Below are 19,798 nucleotides of genomic sequence, written 5' to 3'. Positions count from 1 at the left end.
GAAGGGCAGGGTTGTTGCACTTCACAGCTGCTGCCCTCCAGGGCCCTGTGCCACTGTCACCCCATTTCCCTTGGGAGAAGAGGTGAGGATTTCTACCAGAGTGACTTCATTGTAGAGGTAAAGCTGAGTATAATAGGCAACATTCTGCCTAAAAGCAGATCAGACATTGCAGGAAGGGGAGCTTTGAATAGGTGTCAGCACTTCCTTCACACTGGGAACAGAGTGGTTTTGAGCAGGGATATGAAGAGGTTTTAGGAGAACCTCCATCCTTGGGTGTACCCAGACAGCAACTGGACAAGACTGAGCAACCTGATGCAGCTGATCATGCTCAGTGTGGGGTGTGATCCTGTATCTGTGTTGGGGAGAGGATTGTCCTCTGCCCCTCTACCCCCCTCCACTTACTGCAAAGCTGATGATAAGCTCAGAAAACTAATAGTTTTAGTGCCAACAGGTTTTCTTCCTGGCCAATCAAAACAAACATGCCATGGATAAGGAAAGGAGGGTGCAGACACTTAAGGTAAACACAGAAAATGACAATTGCCTTCTGTTAGAGTGGTGCTGGCTGCAACTGTCTGACATACCTCTGTGTGTGTGTGTCAGGGTCTCTTGGCCACCATCTCCCCCGTGGGTGTCTGTACACACCTGGCAGTGCCTCAGTGTGTCTGCTGGGCCACGTGTGTCTGGGTGTCTTTCAGTGTCCCATGTCTGTGTCTCTTGGTGTCTGTGTGTGTATGTTGTGCTAATATTGCTGTAGCTGCCTGATCTCAGTGGCTTCTTAGAGAGTGATTTTAAATTTTCTTTTCCTTTTCCCCCTCCCCCAGCCCCCAGCATTGACCCAGTGTCATCCCCAGAGTGACCCCAGTCAGGTCCCTGTGTCCCTGCTGCCCCTCCACAGGATGGCTGCTCTGAGGTCACCTTCTGGCACCATCCCTATGGCTGAGCAGCCCCTTTGGAGCTGCAGGAGCACAATCCCCACAGTGACTTTGAAAAGAAACAGCTTCACACAGATAGACGGGCTGGAGACAAACACAGGCTGAGAGTCACTTTTACAAGTTTCTTTATGAAATTAAATGTTGCCCCTGGTTGGTCTAGGGGGAAGATATAGTGCAAGAAGGACTTTGTACATGCTACTGAATTCAGAGATCCCTGGGTGACCAGACTTTGGTCAGCTACAGCATCAACAAGCACTGGATTTCTGAGCTCTGCAGTTAGTGTTCACTCACACTTGAGCTGGAACGAGCCAGTGTCTTCCTGCCACTGTCACAGGATGTCTCCTAATCTAGGGAATTCAGTCAGTATGGCTTCTAACTCTCACTATGGTAAGGCAAATCTTTCTTTTTTGCTAACCAAGGTTTAAATTCATTCTTTTTGGCCATCATTTGAAACTTAGGTATTTAAAGTGAGGTTCTTTATGCTAAGTTTGGGCCTTTATAAAGTGGTTTTCCATTTTTAAAAGTGTCAGTAATACTCCTTGAATTTGAGGGTCTGGGGGAGTTTGCATAACAGTGACGTTGCAGAGTTGAACAGCAGACTCTGACTTCTGGGAGCTAGGTTTGCAAATATTGACCTTTCTTTAAAAAAAAAAAAAAAAAAGAAATTAAACAGACAAAACAGGCATCAAGTTAACAACATCTGACAAGAACAATTACAGACTTACAAAATACACAGTTCTGATTTTTACCATAAATAAACACATTACAAACAATGAGCATTTTCATTGGCCAGGAAATATGGCAGAATGATGGAGAGACGAGAATCTAAAGAATTGAGTATGGTATTAATTAGGCACATTTTTCTCTAACTTATGTAACTCAAACCCACTAGAGAGAATCTTCGACTTGACTCATGCTGCAGGTTGGCACAGTTTAATGCAGGGCACCGTTCTGTGGTGCTGTTGGGCTAGAGGGAGGGAGGAGGTCACAGTGCAGAGCTCACTGTGCTCTGAGTGCCTGCAGAGGCTGCTGGGTTAGCTGGACACGTGTAGGAGGGTCATAGCTCTGAGAAATGCAGGGCATGGGGTGGGCAGAGCAGAAGGGCTCATCCTCCTCCTCATGGACTCTGAACTGTAGTTCTGAGCACGGGTCCATCACTGCCATGGCCTGTGACAGCTGCCAGCCAGCAGTGTGGGCACAGCAGGAAAGAGCGAGTCCGAGTGCAGCTGACAAGCAGAATCCCTGGGCTGCAGCCTGTCCAGCTCCCTGCCGTGTGCTCCCGGAGCTGTGCCTGCCGGGCAGTGCCGGCTGGCTCTGCCCACGGGGCCGCACCTCGGAGCCAGCGGCTCGCTCAGGCTGCACAATAAATAGGGAGGGCAGGAGCACCGTGCCATCCTCTGTAAACAGGGCTGGACAGCCTGGGCTGCGCTGCCGGGCTGCTGCATAAAGTGCTTTCTCAGGAGGGCCAGGCACACGCGGCTGCCCCTACTTGCGGAAGGGCGTCAGCCTGCTGATGTTCTGCCAGAAGTTGGAGGGCTTGCGCTTGGGCTCTGCCAGCATGAAGACCTGCTGCTGGGGCAGCGTGCTGGGCAGCGTGGGGTGCTTCTGCCGCATCAGGAACTCGTAGTAGGGCCTGCTGACCGCTGGGGGCGGGAGAGGGGAAGCATGTTAGTCCAACACTGCTCCGTTCCCCCCACTGCTGCCCTCCCCCGTCCCCATTACAGCTGCAGGGCTGCGAACTGGGTTTGTCTTAGTGTTACCCTTCCTTTAATTTATCCTTATTTTCAGCAGTGTCTTTTAGGATTGCAGCTCATGTGGAAGGCCCAGAAATGCTGCACAACTGGCAGGTGTTCTGCCAGCATGACAGCAGGGCTAGAGAGCTGCAACTCATGCCAAACTTAGCTGGTGCTTTTGGCTGTGCTGGGACAAGCAGCTTCAGTGCAAGTGCAGCTGGAGCCTGTTCCAGCCTCCTGGGCTGCATTTCTGAGCAGGAATGGTCAGTGCCTGAACAGTGGACAAGGCTGGTCTGTGCAGTCTCCTCTAATGCTCTGCCCCAAGGGCTTTGCTCTGTCAGTGTGGTCTGGCCTCCTTCCAAACTTCCCCCTGTTTGCAGCCAAATCTTATTTCTGACATTAAGCCAAGCTTTCTTTCAGGAGATGTGGCTGGGCTTTAAGTGCTGGCTGGTACCCCCAAGAGGAAGTGGTTGCCTCTGTGGGTTCAGAGGAAACCAAGCAACACCTCTTCCTCTGAACAGAGAGAAGGGAAAGGTGGCATCAACAGAGCTGTCTTCAGCCAACTGTGCTGTGGGCACAGGAGCCTTTATTTTGCTTGACTTGACTCTCCCCTGGCTGCTGCTAATTGTGTCTCTGACAGGTTGAATGCAGAGCTCTGCTCAAGCATGGTACCTACCCTGGCACTCTGCCCAAGGTACAGGGCTCAGAGCATCTTCCACAGGCACAGCTGCCCAGCAGGAACAGTCCCTGCTGCAGTGACCTCTGTGCCCCTCTGTGCACCGTGGGGATTACTACAAAACTTGCCTTTTGCCAAAGGCAATGCCACACTGCTGGGAAAGCCTGGCTCCTACAGAGAGGCTGTGCACTGGCCTTGGAGCAGAAGCTGCTGGGTTTTGGCTGAGTGCTGATTATTTGCAAAGTGACTCTCCTGGAGTTAGGAATAGTCTCCTGATTCCAGCCATCTGAATCTGCCAGGAAGTGGAGTGCAAATTGTCACCATCTGGCCTTCTCAAGAGTTTTTTAATGCCACTTCATTGAAACCTCTCCCATGTAGTAAACACAGAGCCACCCCCCACTCAAACTGTTCCTGTGGTCAGGTGTGACTCACCCTTGGGCTTCCCAGCGTGGTGCTGCTTGCTGGCATTCAGCATTGCCTGCTTTTTCTGCACCTCTGTGATGGAAAAACCTGGAAGATAAAGCAGATTTCTGTCAGCAGCAGGTCATCATTTGCTACCTCAGGAGAAGACAGGGGTAGGCAAATGCCTGAGGGGAGAGGCCACAGTTACTGCCAAGGCTGGGGGGCACAGCTCCCTCTGTGCTGCACAAACCCCCAAGCAGGGTGTGCTGCCTGCCCCTCAGCCCATGCTGCACTGGGGGAGAAACCAGGCCAGGCCAGTGGTGGCTGAAATCTTAGATCACACTAGGCTGAGTTGAAAAGGATTTAGACAAAACAACAAAAAAACCCCTCTTGTACAGAGAGTGAGAACCCTTGACTGAACCTGTTCTATACTGCTCTGGACCCTGTGTGTAATGTATGGATTCTTTTGTCAGCCCTGCTTGAACTCCTTAATACACATCAGCCTCCCTGAGGACACGATGCAGTGATGGTTTATGGTGGTTTGCAGGTTTTTTGGTTGCACAGATTAATTCAGAATGTGTAATTCAGCAGCCCAGAGCTGCCCTGGAGCATGGACTGGCTTCCCCACCCTTTCACTCCTCAGGCATTAGCCAATGAGTAAAAAAAAAAAGATTAAGAACAACAAAAAAAAAAAATTTAAAAAAAAAATTACAAAAAACAACAATCCCCCAGCATTGCTCTTTCCATACCTGTCTCCTGGTCAAGCTGCACCTGCCTCCTTTCATTTTCAAATGCCTTCAGCCAGCGCTGTTTCTGCTCAGGCTTTTTTGCACAGAATAAATGGACTTCCTCAGTGTCTCTGCAGTGCAGCTTAAATGCATTTTTCACACTGATATTGAAGTCCTTGTCTTTCCCATCTTCTACATCCAGTATTTCCATGTCATCCATGTTGATCCGACTCTTGTAGTACAAGATGTCCCTGCGCAGAAGGTCCTGCAAGAGAGATCACAACAGATGTTGCTGTTTCTTGGATATGGAGTATTTAACCTTCCTGGTATCATTACAGTCCTGTGAAAGAAATGCATCCTGGATTTGAGTCTGTGCAGCTGCAGTGCTGAGCTGCTGTGGGCACTGTTGGGAACCTATGGCTTGTTCTGGCACTGGGGTCAGGACAGGCTGGGGTCAGTGCTGGGGCCTTGCTGCTGCCCTGAAGCTTGGGTATTACCCATGATCCCAAATCCTCATTAAACCTCTGACAGAAAACACTATTTGAATCCTTACATTCCAGTTAAAAAGCAAAAATAATACTCATTAGCACTTGGTTTTTTGTTGACAATGAAAAGTAACTTTGAGAACAGAGATTTTCATGCCTAAGTCACCTGGAGCTACCTGCATGCCGTGGAATATGCAAAAAAAATTGGCACACTCAGTTCTGAAATTCCATTCATTGGCTTCAAGAGGGAAGATTTCTTTTATTACTCAGCTTATGAAAAAACAGCATGAGCTGTACCTAAAAACTTACATCTGCTCTTAGCATGGCATTACTGACTGCCAAGGCCCACAGCTGTTCATCAAATCTGCAGTTTTTTCTGATTATAACACTAAGGTGGAAGTTCAGTTGGAAAACAAGGGAGTTAAAAGAACTTGTGTGGCAGTACTCATAACTGAGTTGTATAGAATAACCCCACACTAGCCCCAGAAGCAGTGCAAGGCTTTCCTTTTCTGCAGTGAGAAATAGGCCAGTAGCTGATGGCTGTGCTCAGGTGCACAGAACACCCCAGGACCTCAGAGAAAAGACTGCAAAGAATGCACAGAGGAGGCTCAGTGCCAGAAGCACATGAGGCCAGGAAGAATTAAGGAAAGAAAGGGGTGGAGAGGGAGCTCCCTTAAATCCATCAGCACAGCAGTAGCCAGCATTCATGGGTTACCTTCTTGCAGCAGACGAGCTGGTGATCGAAGAGGAAGAACATCCTCTGTTGGCTCTTGGCTTGAGGGTGGGAGATTTTGGCTAATTCCCCAGAATAGATGAGTTCTGAGCTTCTGACTAGGACATCTTCTCCCTGAGAACAGCAAAAGAACAGGTTGATCCCAGCCTCATCTGAAAGAGGAAGCCTGAATTCCTGCTGTCAGTACTCATGGGAATGAGAGAGAGCCTCTGTGCTGGAGGACAGTCCTTGGCACATCAGGGAGACACTGTGCCCTTGGCACCCAGGGAATGTGAAATTAATTTAATTAGAACAATAGCAGGTTACATTTTTAAAAATCTCCTTTTCCAGGGAGTCTGTTCAGGAAAGCTGCTCCATCCCAGACATAAAGGAGACATAAGAAGGGAGCTAAAAATTTAGCCTGACATCCTTGGGCAGGGAGACAGCGTGGGTTTATTGAGTCTTGGATTTAGAAAATTAGTATTTTGTTTCTTTTGTTTAGCAATTTTTTTAAATGAGTCCACAGGGAACCTTGGTTTCTTCTGTCACTATGCCAGAATTTGCTTTTCTGCAACAATAACCTGGCTTATTAGGAATTAAGGGGCAATTCTGCTCATCTTGAGAGTTTGAAGTCACTCAAGACAAAATGGAGGGCAAGAGAAAAATAATAGAATTTCACTAACCAACATGATGATTTCATTCTGCAAGCAAAAACAAGGAAGCAAAAATCTAAGGAGCATGTAAAGGCAGCTGGTCCAGCCAGGTTATATGCTTATTACAAGATCATAACTGTTTACATAAAAAACAAGATGGGCACAGAGCTAAGGGCACAAAGGTGGGGCTGTGCAGTGGGATGTCAGTGCAGGGAGCAGGAGCTGGTGGGATCCCTTGGCAGGTGGGTCCCACCTCCCAGTCCTCGATGGAGCTCTGCCACTGAGCGATCTTGTCGATGTTCTCCAGGCGCCGCTTCCGCTCGTTGATGAGCCGAGCCACGTTCTTCATGGCGTTCAGGGCAGCCTCCACGTCCTTGAAATCCCTGCAGAGGGACAGGGGCATGAGGCTGGCAGGATGGTCCATGGGTGCTGTGCCTACGCTCCAGAGAGCAGCCTGCCACAGAGCTGGGGATGGAACCAGCAGTTCCAGTTCCAGCTGCAGTCTGGCCCAGCTGTTCTGTGCTGGAATCAGACACCTGCTCCTGTGGCAGCTTCTCAGACACTCGCTGGGAACAAATCTAGGCCACCTCTGGGGAAGGGAAGGGGTCAGTAATCAAATTTACCTATAGAGTTGTAAATTTCTGGAAGAACCTCCAGGTTCTCATTTTCTTTCTGCAACATAATACAACATATTCACAGTGCTGCTGTTCCCATGAGGGACTGGTCTGTGGTGCAGAGGTGAAGCAGTTCAACAGTAACTGGCTAGTTTCAAACAGGAGCTGATGGTTTATCTGGCAGGGTAGGACAGAAGCTGATCTGCACTCCCCCACACACCATCTGTGGCCACCAGCTACTTCTGCTGAGTTCAGAGCTGAGCTGCACAACTTGGCTCTAAGGCAACTCTCTAAACATCTGTGCACTTCCTTAAGGAGCTTTCTGCTCTGAGGTCAGCTCCAGACAACATGCTTAGAGATTTAACAAGACATGCTTAAAACCATTCTGGGAAATGCCAGGGCTGCAATTAGGAAGGTGAAATTAAGTCAAACCACAATGGACCAATATCAGCACTTTCATACAGATTTTTCATGTTTTCAGATACTTAATTAAGTAGCAGTTGTTTGAGCCAAAGGCAGTGTCTTCACCCTGAAAGTGAGCCATGGATTTGGAGCTGGCACTGGCAGGGCACCAAGTGTGCATGGCTTGACTGCTGCAGGGCACAACTTCCCACTGAAGTGTAGCTGTATGGATATTTTGGGATATATTCAACCAATGCTTTTGGAGGCAAAGTTCTCAACACCACTACCAGAAAGATGTAGCTCCATGTGCTGGTATCACAGCTACGTGAGCCAAATAAAATAGAAAAGGGCCATTATAAAGTGAATCTTGTAACCCTCAATCTGTGACAGGGGAAGCTCAGCACTACTGAGCTGGAAAATTATGTATTTGACATAAATATACTTTTTTCCTGGTTTCTATGAGGTAGGCTGTAAGAATTGTGGAGTTTAGCCACTGCCCTCCGTGCAGGATTCAGCAGGAGCCCATTCCCACGGGAGCAGCCTGGCCCTTCCCTCCCCGCTCAGTGTCCTACCTGTGCTGGGGGTTGGTGTACTTGAGCAGCTCTGCCAGCTGCAGGGGGTACTTGCAGATTTTCTGCACGGGGGTGAGCAGGAAGCCGTCCAGGGAGATGTCAATCATCTTCTGCAGGAGGCGGCAGGCCTCGAAGAAGTACACGTACTTGCTGACCTTGGTGAGGCGCGACAGCTCCGTGCACGCGTTGGGGTGGTTGTTGCAGTACTCGGAGTAGATCTGAAACTCCGTTTGCTGCAAGGGACAATTTGCAGTGTGTTTCTGGTTCTGCCCAAGTTACTGGTTTAGTCCTCCCACCCACTTTGTCAATCTACCCTCAATTACCTGTCAATATTGCTTTGTGCCAACCCCCTGCTTGGAATTCCCCCTTGGAAATCCCCTAAAAACTGGACATCTCATTAGTCCATGTGACCCAATTTCCCCCCCTCATTGTAAAACGTCTTTGTGAACCCTACCCTTTACCCCTCAGAATTTCTTCAATTTGCTGATGATTTGCACCCTCCCCATGAACCTCCCTCAGCTGTTGCACCCTTGTGTTTTTGTCTTTTGCCCCCACTTCCCCAGAGTAATAAATCCTCTTTTATCCTGTGCAAAAGACCTCCCCCTCCTCCTTGCCTCCTTAGAGCACAAACTGACAGCAAAAGGCCATAGAGAAATTGCTCTAGCCACACCTCAGGTTGTCTGCTCCCAGGGTGTGACCCACCCAAAAGTGAGTGCAGCTCCAGCCACTGCAACAGGACAGGGGGCACTCACTGCCCATGGCCCCAGGCACGCCCTGGCACAGGCTCCTGTGTGTGTTTGAGGTTTGTATCCTCCCCAGGCTCTCAAGCACAGACACCTAAAGCTGGAGGTGGGACAGGGTGTCTTGTAGCTTCAGCACCTGCAGCTCATCTGAGAGACCCAGACATTCCCACATATTCTGGTCTGGGCCTGCTTTTGGTGACCACACCAGCCACAGCTGGTTCTGCACTGACCTGAAAATACCATCACTGTAAACTTGTCCTGCTCAAGATTTTAAAATCTTCCTATTGTTAATATAAAGTACATTGTATAGGTTTTTCTTACCTATTCCTAGAGCTGGAATTGTTTTCAGTAAGACTCAAATATTGCTCCTATTAACCAGCTGAGGAAAGCCCAACCTCTCCCCACTTCCCAAAGAAATATCCTACAGCTCTTGTGGCTGTGGAAAGAGCATTTTCAAACCACCTTATCTTCTGAACACCATAATGCCAGAGGATTATGAATCTACCCATGCAGTCAAATTTACTTCCATACTTCCTGCATTTTCCCTGATGTACCAAGGTCTGGCAGGGATTATAGTGGCTACAGAGTTATGTGTGTTCGTGCATTGTTATGTTACTTACATATTCCAAGAAGCACGAGCCAACCTCACTCAAATGTGGGTGGTCTTTGTTAAATTTCTTCTCTAGTGCTTTAACAAATTTCTTCTGGCACCTGTAGATGTCCTCAATATTCCCAAAGATGATCTTCAGCTGCTCTTCAGTGAACATGTCCGCTCTCTTGCGGCACTGCTTAATGTAGCCCTAGGAGAAAACCAAATTGGAAAGCTTCCTGGGCATCTGCTCCATGGCAACAGACAGCCTCAAGGACTGCAGCCAGGTACACCAGGTCCCTGGACTCCTTTCCTGCAGAGATGTACCCATCTTGAACTATTATCTCCTCTAATGTTACCCTAAACATGGTAGAAACAGCAGCTGCCCCAGACTCAGGCAGCCCTGGGTGATGCTGCCACACCTGAACGAGTCACAGAGCTGCTTTCTAGTGCTGAAAAAGCCTTTATGTGTCTGCAGGCAGTGGGGTGCTCTGAGCACTGGTAGATTCAGAGCAGCTAAGTCCAGCTGGGGTGCTCTGAGCCCAGCACTGGTGGATTCAGAGCAGCTAAATCCAGTTGGGGTGCTCTGAGCCCAGCACTGGTAGATTCAGAGCAGCTAAGTCCAGCTGGGATGCTCTGAGCCCAGCACTGGTAGATTCAGAGCAGCTAAGTCCAGCTGGGATGCTCTGAGCCCAGCACTGGTAGATTCAGGCCAGGTAAGTCCAGCTGGGTTGCTCTGAGCCCAGCACTGGTGGATTCAGAGCAGCTAAGTCCAACTGGGGTGCTCTGAGCCCAGCACTGGTAGATTCAGGCCAGGTAAGTCCAGCTGGGGTGCTCTGAGCCCAGCACTGGTGGATTCAGAGCAGCTAAGTCCAGTTGTGGATCTGGTCTGGGTGCCTGTGTGAGGAGCTGCCTGACTCCAGGCAGAGGAGAGCTCCAAGGGGTGGGGGACACTACAGTAGGAGAAGCTTGTTTGTAAGTGTGAGCTCTTTGCCCCAGCTGCCTCTGCTGGGAGCCACTACACTTCTATCCATCGCAGCAGAGATTTCTGTTCCTGCAAAAATTCCAACTGCCTTCACTCCCCCAGTGTACACGATGGGTCTCTTTTAGAAGAGGTGTCACAATATTCAGCATATTTGACAGTAAAGGACCCAATTGGCTGAGCATCCTCCAGTTGTTTTGATCTGAGCATGACTTGCCTGAAGGCTGGAGTTGCTGATTATATTACCCCAAAACGTATATTAGAGAGGACAGCAATGCTAGACATTTACTTTTCTCTGGCTTGGGAAATTCAATTAATTCCATTTAATCAGAACACAAGTGAGTGCTCCAAATGCAGAGGCACTTGGGATTTTGCTGTAATGAATTGTCTTCTGTTTTCTGAGCATATAATGGCATTCAGCAGAACTGATGAAAATACAGTCTCATTTTCAAAAAAGTTACCTGCTTAGGGTCCCTAAGAATGGGACAGAATAGGACATTCAGACAAATTCTTACAGTCCCTTCCCCATTTATTCCTTACCTCACAAATGTCCTTCAGGTGCTTGATGTAGTCTCTCTCTGTGCTTATGATCTCATTGATGACGTTGGTCCTCATTTGGTCTTTGGTGGTCTGGCCCATCCCAAAGCGTCGGGAATCGTCCTCTTTGCCCCCCTCCACCTTTAGGGGATAATCTTCCATGGGCTCATCCTGGTTCACTCGCAGCTGTGCGGGCACACAAGACGTTCACTGTTTGTATGGCAAGGAGCTTTGGGACAGTCGATGGATGGCAAGGACTGGGCTGGGAGAAGGTGTGAAGAGGGTATGTGTATTGCCTGGAAACATTTTCCCCCGGGGAAGCTGAGGCCAGACAGTCACTTTGGGGAAGGTACATTCAGGCCACACGGCAGCTGCTCCCACCCTGACATGGGTGGTTTTAAACAGGCATTACTTGTGGACAGAAGTCACAGGAATAATATGGAGTCCTTCAGAGAATACATATCAAACCAGGATGAAAATGGTTTATAGAGTGAAATTTTCTTAAATATTTGAAGGAATACTTTGGGAGGGAGGGGAGAGACAGTAAATGGTCGGGGTTTTATCTCCTTTATGGTTCTCATACTGTCGGTAACAGATGTGTCTGCTTCCCCAGGATTATTTAAAGAGAGTTCGTGTCTGAAGTAGAAGCAGCTGCAGCTGCCTGTGGGCACTAAGGTGGAAGAAGGGCCGTGCCAGCAGGGCTGTGTGGCACTCTCGGTCCCCATCAGATGGCAGCACAGCACGAGCACGGCAGCACAGGCTGGAGCCACCCGTGCTGCTCTCCCTGCTCTGCACAGCCCCGAGCTGAAGCTGGCACGGAATGGGGCACTGCACTTGAGCTCGCTTCTCTGTGGTGCTGCTGCGGCTCCCGGAGTGCCCGTGGCAATACTTTGTACAAGACTCAGAGGATCCGTCCCAGCGCAGAGAAGGAGTGAAAGACAGGAAGTTAAAACACAAATACAATGATGCAGAACTGCTTTAAGCTTTCAATATAGTTTCTCCTAGGCTCTATGACTTACCACCTGATACAAATACACCTACATATAAAAAACAATGCATACCCCTCCCCTTTAACGCAGGCACAGATTGCATTTACTCACTGCTGAAGGCCTCAAGGTGTGCAATCCTGGTTCTCCTTCAGTGTGAGCAGGACATCGGCAACTCCTAAACTCAAACCCTGAAACTCATGTGGAGTGAGTCTTGCGGTCTGACCCAGCCTCCAGACATACCAGCCCTCCCTGCAGTGAGCTTGAGAGCCGGTGGTAATTAGCAGGAAATCTTTGCCTGGATGCTTGAATAAGTGTTGTGATTCCTCTTTCTTATTCTTATTATCCCTAATGCATAGTACTACTCTGCTTTATTCTAAGATAATATGACAAGGTTTTGCCAGCCAGGACAATTCAATTTAGCAGTAACATGAAAGAAAAAAATTCTGTGTTTTCATTGCAAAAAAAAGCAGCGCTGAGGTCTTGGTAATCTTACTTGCAAAACATTCCACTGTTTGTAATAATTATCCAGCTGAGCCCATCTCCTGCAACCCATAACAAAACACCTCAAAATTTCCCCACTTCTCCAAGGACTTTTGCTACAACACCAGATGACCTGATGTCACCTCCTTTCATGCTTCACCTGGTTTTGGGTCACTTGTGATCTGAAGTGACCTGGATAAAGAGCTAAAGGGCTGAGAATCTCTGCCCTTAGGCACCTAATTGCCTTTGCAGCGCTGAGGAGCCTGCCCCGAGGTGGTGAAAGCTGTCAGACACCCACACCACCCTCACAGTCAGGGGAAAGGGCAAAAGCCTTTCTCCTCTCAGCAGGACAGGAGCACAGCAGTTACCATCCTCCCACTGTGCTGGCGCCCCCCCTGCCTGCCCTGAGAGTTCAGACGTGTTTCAGAAAGCTCTGCTGGAAATGAAGCTTCTGCAGTGTGCAGCAGGGACTGTCTGGGCTGATGTGCACAGCTCTTCTGGGTGGCCTTTGTAGCTGGCACCAGGGCACAGCCTAGGCCCCAGGTGACTACCAAGACATTTCTTGTGTTTTTCTCCTCATGTTTTAGTGCCTGGCACACAGTGCTGTGTGCCAGCCCAGCAGCTTGGTGGGCTGAGAAGGTGCCTGTGTGAGTCAGCTGGCTGCATCCTTTGGCTGTGGCACTGCCCTGGCTCCAGCAGCAGCTGCAGAGGGGTGCCTTTGGTGCCATGCTCATCTCTGTTGTTAAGTGGACACTGGAGGGAAGATCTCTGCCAGCTGCATCAGGGATTCTTCCAGGAGAGTGCTGCTTGCTCCTGGAAGTGGCTGCCATGTGCTTGGGCACAAATCAGCCGATGTACAGATGGGTAAGCAGGAGCCAGGCTGCACAGCACCAAACAGGGCAGTTCCCCAGCTGGCACAGCTCAGCTCAGCTCTGCTCCTGGAGCTGAACCCTTTGCCTTGATTTACTCATGCAGAGGGAGTTCTCCACACTGGTGGCTGCTCAGCCAGGAGGACACCCTGTACTGCAGCCACTTGTAGAGCAGTACTAACAAGTACTAACAAGTACTAACATCTCTAGCAGTGAAAGTCCTTAGGAGTCACCACAGAACATTAAACAGGAGAAAAAGAGCAAACAGCTGGTGCTAATGGAGAGGGCACAAAGAAAGACCAAGATCTTACCCGAACAAAGCTGGCTGGAAACCAGCCTTCACTGTCCAGGATCCTCCCCCACCACCACTCCTTGTTGGTGGCATCCATCACTTCGATGACATCGCCAGCCTTGAAGCCCAGCTCCTGGTCATCCATGGTGACGTGGTCCCAGAGGGCTTCTGCATACACCACGCTGCCATCGCTGATGAGCTGTGGGCAGAGCAGTCACACGTCAGTCCTGCCTGCAGCCCTGCCACTGCTGCTCCCTGCACCCCCAGAGCAATGAGGAGTTGGTGCAAGGCAGCTGCCTCACCTGACCCTGCTCTCAGCAGCATTTATTCACAATTGCTTGCACACACTACATTTACTACCATAAAAAACATAAATTCTGGTATTTCATACTGCAAGCTTTGCCTCAGCCAGTAAACAAGGTGCAGTGGTACCTTGTTTGTGGAGGATGCTCTGGTGCTGCCAGGGCAGCTCTGCTTTGGAAAGCCTTGAAATAGAACCTTGAGCATCAATATTTAGAGACATACTTCAGAGCAGAAAGCACTCAGAGGCCTCAGAGCTGCTCTGGAATAGGTAGAGCCTGAAGCCTTTAAGGTAGTTAAACGTAGCACTTAAGATGCTTAAAACAAGACTCCTGGAGATTTTAAGCAATGATACTGAGGAACAACAGTTATTCACTACATGCCCCATAGAGTCTCCAATCTAGGAAAAACAGGATCCCCAACAATTAAAAAAAATGCAAGCCCATGTGGATGGAAGCTGTAAGGAGGCTCCTGAGCACAATGATGCTGTGCCTGGTGTCACTGCATTCACACCTCAGCTGTGGGGTAGCCAGGTGCCACCTGGGTGCTGTGTACAGGGTCTCTGTGGGCTGGTCCTGCTGGCCTGATGCCACTGGGTTATCAGGTCAGAGTCTCCCTTGGATTTTAACAACTACAGAGTATACACACAGTTCCCAGTGTACATGGGACTGCCTGAACACCAGAGATTTTCCTGAGAAGATGGAGTGCATACTGGAGTTCTGCTAAAAGGACTTGGCTGCTGTGGAGTGGCAGTGAAGGCTATTTTTCTCCAGGAAAATGGTGCAATGATGAATTCCAGAAAGACAACGGGAAGACAGTCTGTGAGGCACACAGCAGCAAGTGAAAAGCTGTAGGAAAGCCACTGTCCCTGGTGGGTGTCCCAGCACTGCAGCAGTGTCACCACAGCACACAGGGCAGGGGACACCCATGTCCCTTGGGCTGCTCAGTCACCCAGAGTCATCCCTGCTCTGGGTTACTGCTTCTGTCTCTCCACAAAGGACAGAGATGCACATTGGAAAAGAATGTCAGGATAATTGTGAACTGAGTAAATCAGAAAAGGGTTAACAAGGCATTTGAAAGCAAATTGAAATGCAGTCTGCCTTTGGATAGCAGATGCCCCTTCACTGAACCAGAAACAGCTTAATGCAGTGTTTCCATTCTGACAAAAATAACAGGATGATGGGGAAGCAGAGGGTGAGAGGTTCCCACTTATCTACACAGGCAGTGTGTAGCCAGAGCTAGGTGGGATGCAGTGCAGTGATGTGTACCTCTGTGAAAGCAGGGGTGGATCCATGTGGCAGCACCTGGCCAGCCCTATGGAGGGGAGCTGATCAAATACTCTGATCCCACTCTCAGTGCTGGGCACTCACCTGCACTCAGGTGAGCCCCACACAGCCCACAGCAGCTGCTGCCACTCCCTGCTGAGCTGCACATCCCTGTGGGAAGGGGTGGCTGTTGCTCAGGAAATGGCAGAAGCTGCTAAACCTTTAGAAGAGTGGCATCCAGCATGCTTTTCAATATCCAAACTGTGACCAGCATACAGAACATGGCTGTTTCTCAGGCAAAATACCTTCTCTCTGTGCTTAAATATGCCAGCCTGGATCAGTGCCTGGATCAGGGGTGAGTGCAGGCTGGCACACACACCATGGCCATTACCAGGGAGAGGCTGAGGGGGCTTCCTCTAGCACTGAGCTATCACACAAACAGAGCACTGGTGGGGTGAAGGCATTAATACCACACAGTGCCATGCTGTCACATCCTGGTGAAATGATGGGAAGACAGGATACCAAGCCTGACCTGGCATTAACAGCACATAGGGCTCAGCTCACAGAGCCACATGCTCAGAGTCACTGAGAGCCACGGGGCTGAGTAGAGAAACCTCAGCTGCTATTTTAATGTCCATTAATATTAATACCTTACATTTTCTCTATTCAACAACAGCCATACTGTGAATATGATTTGCAAAATAAATGAAGTCACAACTGTGGCATCACCACAAGGCAGGCAAGACACTGCCAGTTCTCATGGAATAAATAAAATACACCTGAACAACAGGCCAGGATTGTTTAACTGACAACTCACATCATGTTTGATGATATATATGGAATAAAGGAATTATATTTATGGAATAAATCATGAAATAAGAGCAAAAAAAAAGTCATCTGTTTTTGGGATTATCTCAATTAATGTAATACAGCAGCACTCAACACACCTTCACATGTTCAGCTCTGCCTGGTCCCCTCCCTCCCTGCTTCCTCCTGTGCTGGTACCCCAGGGTGGGCAGGGCAGACCTGGATGCTGAGCTGTGCTCAGTGATCACTGTGGGCAGGGCTCTGCTGCTCTCTGCCTCCATTCAGGCTGTACCTTGTACTGTTATTTTCCACTGTTTCCAGCCCAACTCTGAGGCTGCCACAGAAATACCCAAGCCACCCAAACAACCCCTTTCCCAGAGCAGGTACTGTGGGGTAGCTCAGAGCCAGGGCTGGCATTTCCATGGCACTAGAGTGCCACATGTCACTGCAGCAGGGACAGCTGCCCCTTCCTCCCTGGGGAAAGAGGGGCAGGACTCTCCCTACCCCAGGAGGGATAAAACACAGCAGGTAAAAGGGATTTGGCAAAATGTGTTGGGGGTGGCACCATCAGGCAGCTCTGCTGAGGGAGCTGCCTGGCTTCCAGAGGAGCATGGATGGAAGGGAATTCTCACCTTGGCTCAAAAGGCTCAGCTCACCACACTTTGATCTTTGCAATGAAAGCAAGGTTTAAAAAACAACTACTAATTTCCATATGAAACAAGATTTTTGTGCTGGTTTTGTAATGTCAAGGACAACTCAGTACATGTTCTCGAGGCCCAAACAAGTGTACAGCAGAGAAAAGTTAGAAGAGAATGCAAACCAGCCACCTCACAGCTGCTCTGGCTCCTGCAGCTGGCAGTGGGGAAAACAATCAGAAATCAACTTTTTTGCTTTGTTTATAAAAACATTTAACTTTGTAGACAGCAGCATTTGCAACCCAAAGGCAGCACTAGCCCAGATGCTTTGAATCTGAAAACTGAGGGCAGCTCTGTACCTGCCCTGGCCTTTCTGTGTCCCAGTGCTGCCCCAGGCTCCTGTCCCAGCCCTCCCTGCTGCCAGGGCAAGGCACTGGGGAAGGTGCTGGGGATGATGCCTTGGGGTGGTACCCAGAGCAGAGGCTGGACAGGGTTAAGAGAATAAAGTGGGGATTTATTAAAGACCTTCAATAGCTGCACCTTGGGCAGTCAGAGGCTACACCCAGAATGGACAATGGTCATGAGCTTTTCAGACAGATAAAAGTTTGGTCCATTTACATATCAGGGATTAATCCTCCAATTACAGCTTCAGGTAATGAAGTCATTTACCCCCAGTTTGCTCCCCCCAATTCACTTCTGTTTGTACTTTTGAGGTCTGAGGCTGTAGGGAGCCCCAGAGGGATTGTTTTGTGTGACCAAAATGTGAAGACAGTAACTCACACTTTATGTGGTGTTTAGAGTTAGAAACACTAATGCAGTTCAGGATTTGAAAAATATAAAGGCTAAAATCCTGAGGCATCAGGGCAGCTCCTCCCATGGCACAGACTGAGGGAAGATTGATGCATGGCTGCTCTGAGCAGTGCCTACACTGGGGCTGCCAAGGATGAGACACAGCCAGGGCTGCTGCCCCAAACTGAGTCCATTACATGTGATCAAAGAGATCTGGCATGTCAAGGCCCATTCCATGGCCTGCTGGCATTGCAGCTCCTTGGTCCCTGTCTGTCCTAGGCTGGACACCTTGACACAATTACCTTGTATGTCCTGGTCTCCTTCAGACAGGACCTCCAGGCAACGTTAGAGATAGAAGATCTCAGCAATTTACAGAAGGAGGGATGAAGATGCCTTTAGGAAATATTTATCTTTGAGCCACTTGTTTCTATTTGAATAAAATTTGAATAACTTTCTCTTGTCAATGCCAAGTACACTGGATCATGCAGAGCCAAAAAACCCCAGGAGCATCAAACAAGCTGGGGAAAGGGAAGATCAGGGAGAAGGTGCCCATCGAATAGAATTTATTTTTCAGCTCTGGGACCCTAAAACAGACATGTTCCACAAAGAACACCTGAACCCAGCCCTTCCTGGTGAGCTGAAATGGTTGCCATGAAGCCTGTGCTCATTGCCTGACCCCCTGAACTTGTGTGTAACATACTGAAGTGAACTGGTCCAGCACACTAAACATCCAAGCCCTGCAGCAGCCCTGAGCCCAGAGGCAAAGCCCTCCCACAGTTCCAGTTCTTTCAGCAGTCACTTTGCTTCCAGACCTTCTCCTCTGCCTCTCTCATGCAAGGTGCAGCAGAGGAGTAGAAAAATGGTTACTTTCCCACCTGCCCCAAAGTTATGCTTCATTCACACAAACACTTCTTTTCTCTGAACATGGATAGAAGCCAAAACTGGCCTCTGCCTTGAACTGAACCCACAGGGTAGTTTCAGAATTGTCCTGACAGCTTGCTCTTGCTTCCTCTCAAAACTTTTCACTGTCTAACGATGGACAGCAGAGATTAAATTTATCTCCCAGAGCTGCTGCCATCTGAGCAGCAGGCACTGGGTCTGAGTTATGTGGATTGGCTTTCCAGAGCATCTCCCCTGGTGGGGAGACAGGCCCCCCGGGAAGGGCTCATCTTCAGCATCTCTCAGCACGATGAGCTAACCCAGCCCCTGGGGTCCTGCCCTCCCTGCCAGGCAGGAATTTGGGCTGCCTGTGCTAGACTGGGCTTGCTGCTGCCTGCCTGCAGGGTGCCAGAACCACCAACAGCTCAGCAAAGCCTTCAGTGCTCCTTGCTGTGCTCTGCCCACACTGCCAGGGCAGCACAAGCCCTGCTGCCAGTGTGACAGTGGCACTGTCCCCACGGGGGCAGAGCTGGTGTCACTGCTCCATTCACAGGCCCACACTCTGCCCCCAGCCAAGCCATGCCTTGGCATTTGCTGCCCTTTTGCCTGCATATTTTTCAGAACAGATTATTTTTGAGACTGATGAAGGACACTGGAGGACTCTTGAGCATCTACCGAGCACTGCAGATCTCCATTCAAAATATTTTAATTTGACAGTGATTCTCCTTAGCAAATGTAAAATATCAGTAAACAAAGATCTTAATCTAGCTAAGTGTGCTACACTGATATTCCACAGTGCTGCTTTTTTAATCAGTGCCTGTAGTCAAACTCCTCATGTGACATCTAGTACAGCTGCCTCCATTTACCAAACATTCAAAATTTGTCATCACATTTATTTGGTAAGAACTATTTTCCACAAAACCATTCTGACTGGCATTAATTACATTATTCCCTTTTATTTATGTCATGAGTCCTGATTTTCCCTTAGAAGTGATTTAAACAGATGGGAGGAGGAGGAGGGTGCAGGCAAGGAGAGGCTTTGAGATCTCCCTTTATCCAGAGCTGCAGGAGGGTGAAGAGCCCTTGTGGGAAGTGGAGGAGGCAGAGCTGGGATTCACTTTAAATGAACCTGTGTGTGAAGGGTTTGGTGTGAGAAAGCCTGCAGGGGGTGCACGTCCCCTGGGTGCCATCAAATGTCATCCTCCAAACCCCAGAGTGGTGCAAGAACCTCCCAGTTCCTCACCTAAAATGTGGGAGCTGAATATTACAATGCTAAAGAAAACAACTTGAAAATTGCTTTCAACCATTTTACTTTTGGCTGAAATAACTCAGGAAAGTTCTCATGAAGGAGTGGGGACAGCCACCTGTAGCTGAGGACACCTAAATCAGCTGGACCCTGCCAGTGCCCTCAGGACTCCAACCATCACTCTCCCATGGGCTGTCTGTCAAGGCACTCTGCTCATTTGGGGAATTAAGGTGATTAAGTTTTGGCATAAGGAAAAACCAGGAGCAAAGCCCTTCTCAAGCCTCTCAGTAACTCTGCAGCAGGTTGTCCTTGTGTCACATTTTACAGCTGCACAGTGCTGGTAACATGTACAGTGAGTAAAGCTGTAAAGCAGCTTCCATTTTAACCTGTCAAACAATTTTCCAGAGGTCATTTGCTGAAACTTCTGTATATAACAGGTTTATTTTCTGGTACAAGTGAAATGTATTTTCATTCTTTCTAAACAAGT

The 19,798-nt window shown here is 49.0% G+C and overlaps 1 protein-coding gene across 3 annotated transcripts in view; it reads right to left on the bottom strand.

The window, feature by feature from the left end:
• Positions 1 to 1,040: 1,040 nt before the first annotated feature.
• Positions 1,041 to 19,798, bottom strand: part of ARHGEF4 (Rho guanine nucleotide exchange factor 4) — a 169,875-nt gene continuing 151,117 nt past the window's right edge. For all 3 annotated transcript variants that reach the window (XM_056499206.1, XM_056499207.1, XM_056499208.1), the window contains 9 exons: positions 13,410 to 13,589; positions 10,764 to 10,946; positions 9,273 to 9,452; positions 7,910 to 8,142; positions 6,575 to 6,704; positions 5,672 to 5,803; positions 4,493 to 4,736; positions 3,774 to 3,851; positions 1,041 to 2,575 (listed from right to left, as the gene is read on the bottom strand). In XM_056499206.1, the coding sequence (XP_056355181.1) occupies positions 2,418 to 2,575; positions 3,774 to 3,851; positions 4,493 to 4,736; positions 5,672 to 5,803; positions 6,575 to 6,704; positions 7,910 to 8,142; positions 9,273 to 9,452; positions 10,764 to 10,946; positions 13,410 to 13,589 (1,518 nt within the window). In that variant the 3' untranslated portion in view covers positions 1,041 to 2,417. The remainder of the gene's footprint in view (positions 2,576 to 3,773; positions 3,852 to 4,492; positions 4,737 to 5,671; positions 5,804 to 6,574; positions 6,705 to 7,909; positions 8,143 to 9,272; positions 9,453 to 10,763; positions 10,947 to 13,409; positions 13,590 to 19,798) is intronic.

The sequence above is a fragment of the Oenanthe melanoleuca genome, chromosome 9, assembly GCF_029582105.1.
Source record: "Oenanthe melanoleuca isolate GR-GAL-2019-014 chromosome 9, OMel1.0, whole genome shotgun sequence".
In the NCBI taxonomy this organism is placed as follows: domain Eukaryota; kingdom Metazoa; phylum Chordata; class Aves; order Passeriformes; family Muscicapidae; genus Oenanthe; species Oenanthe melanoleuca.
This window is presented reverse-complemented; position numbering and strand designations above follow the sequence as displayed.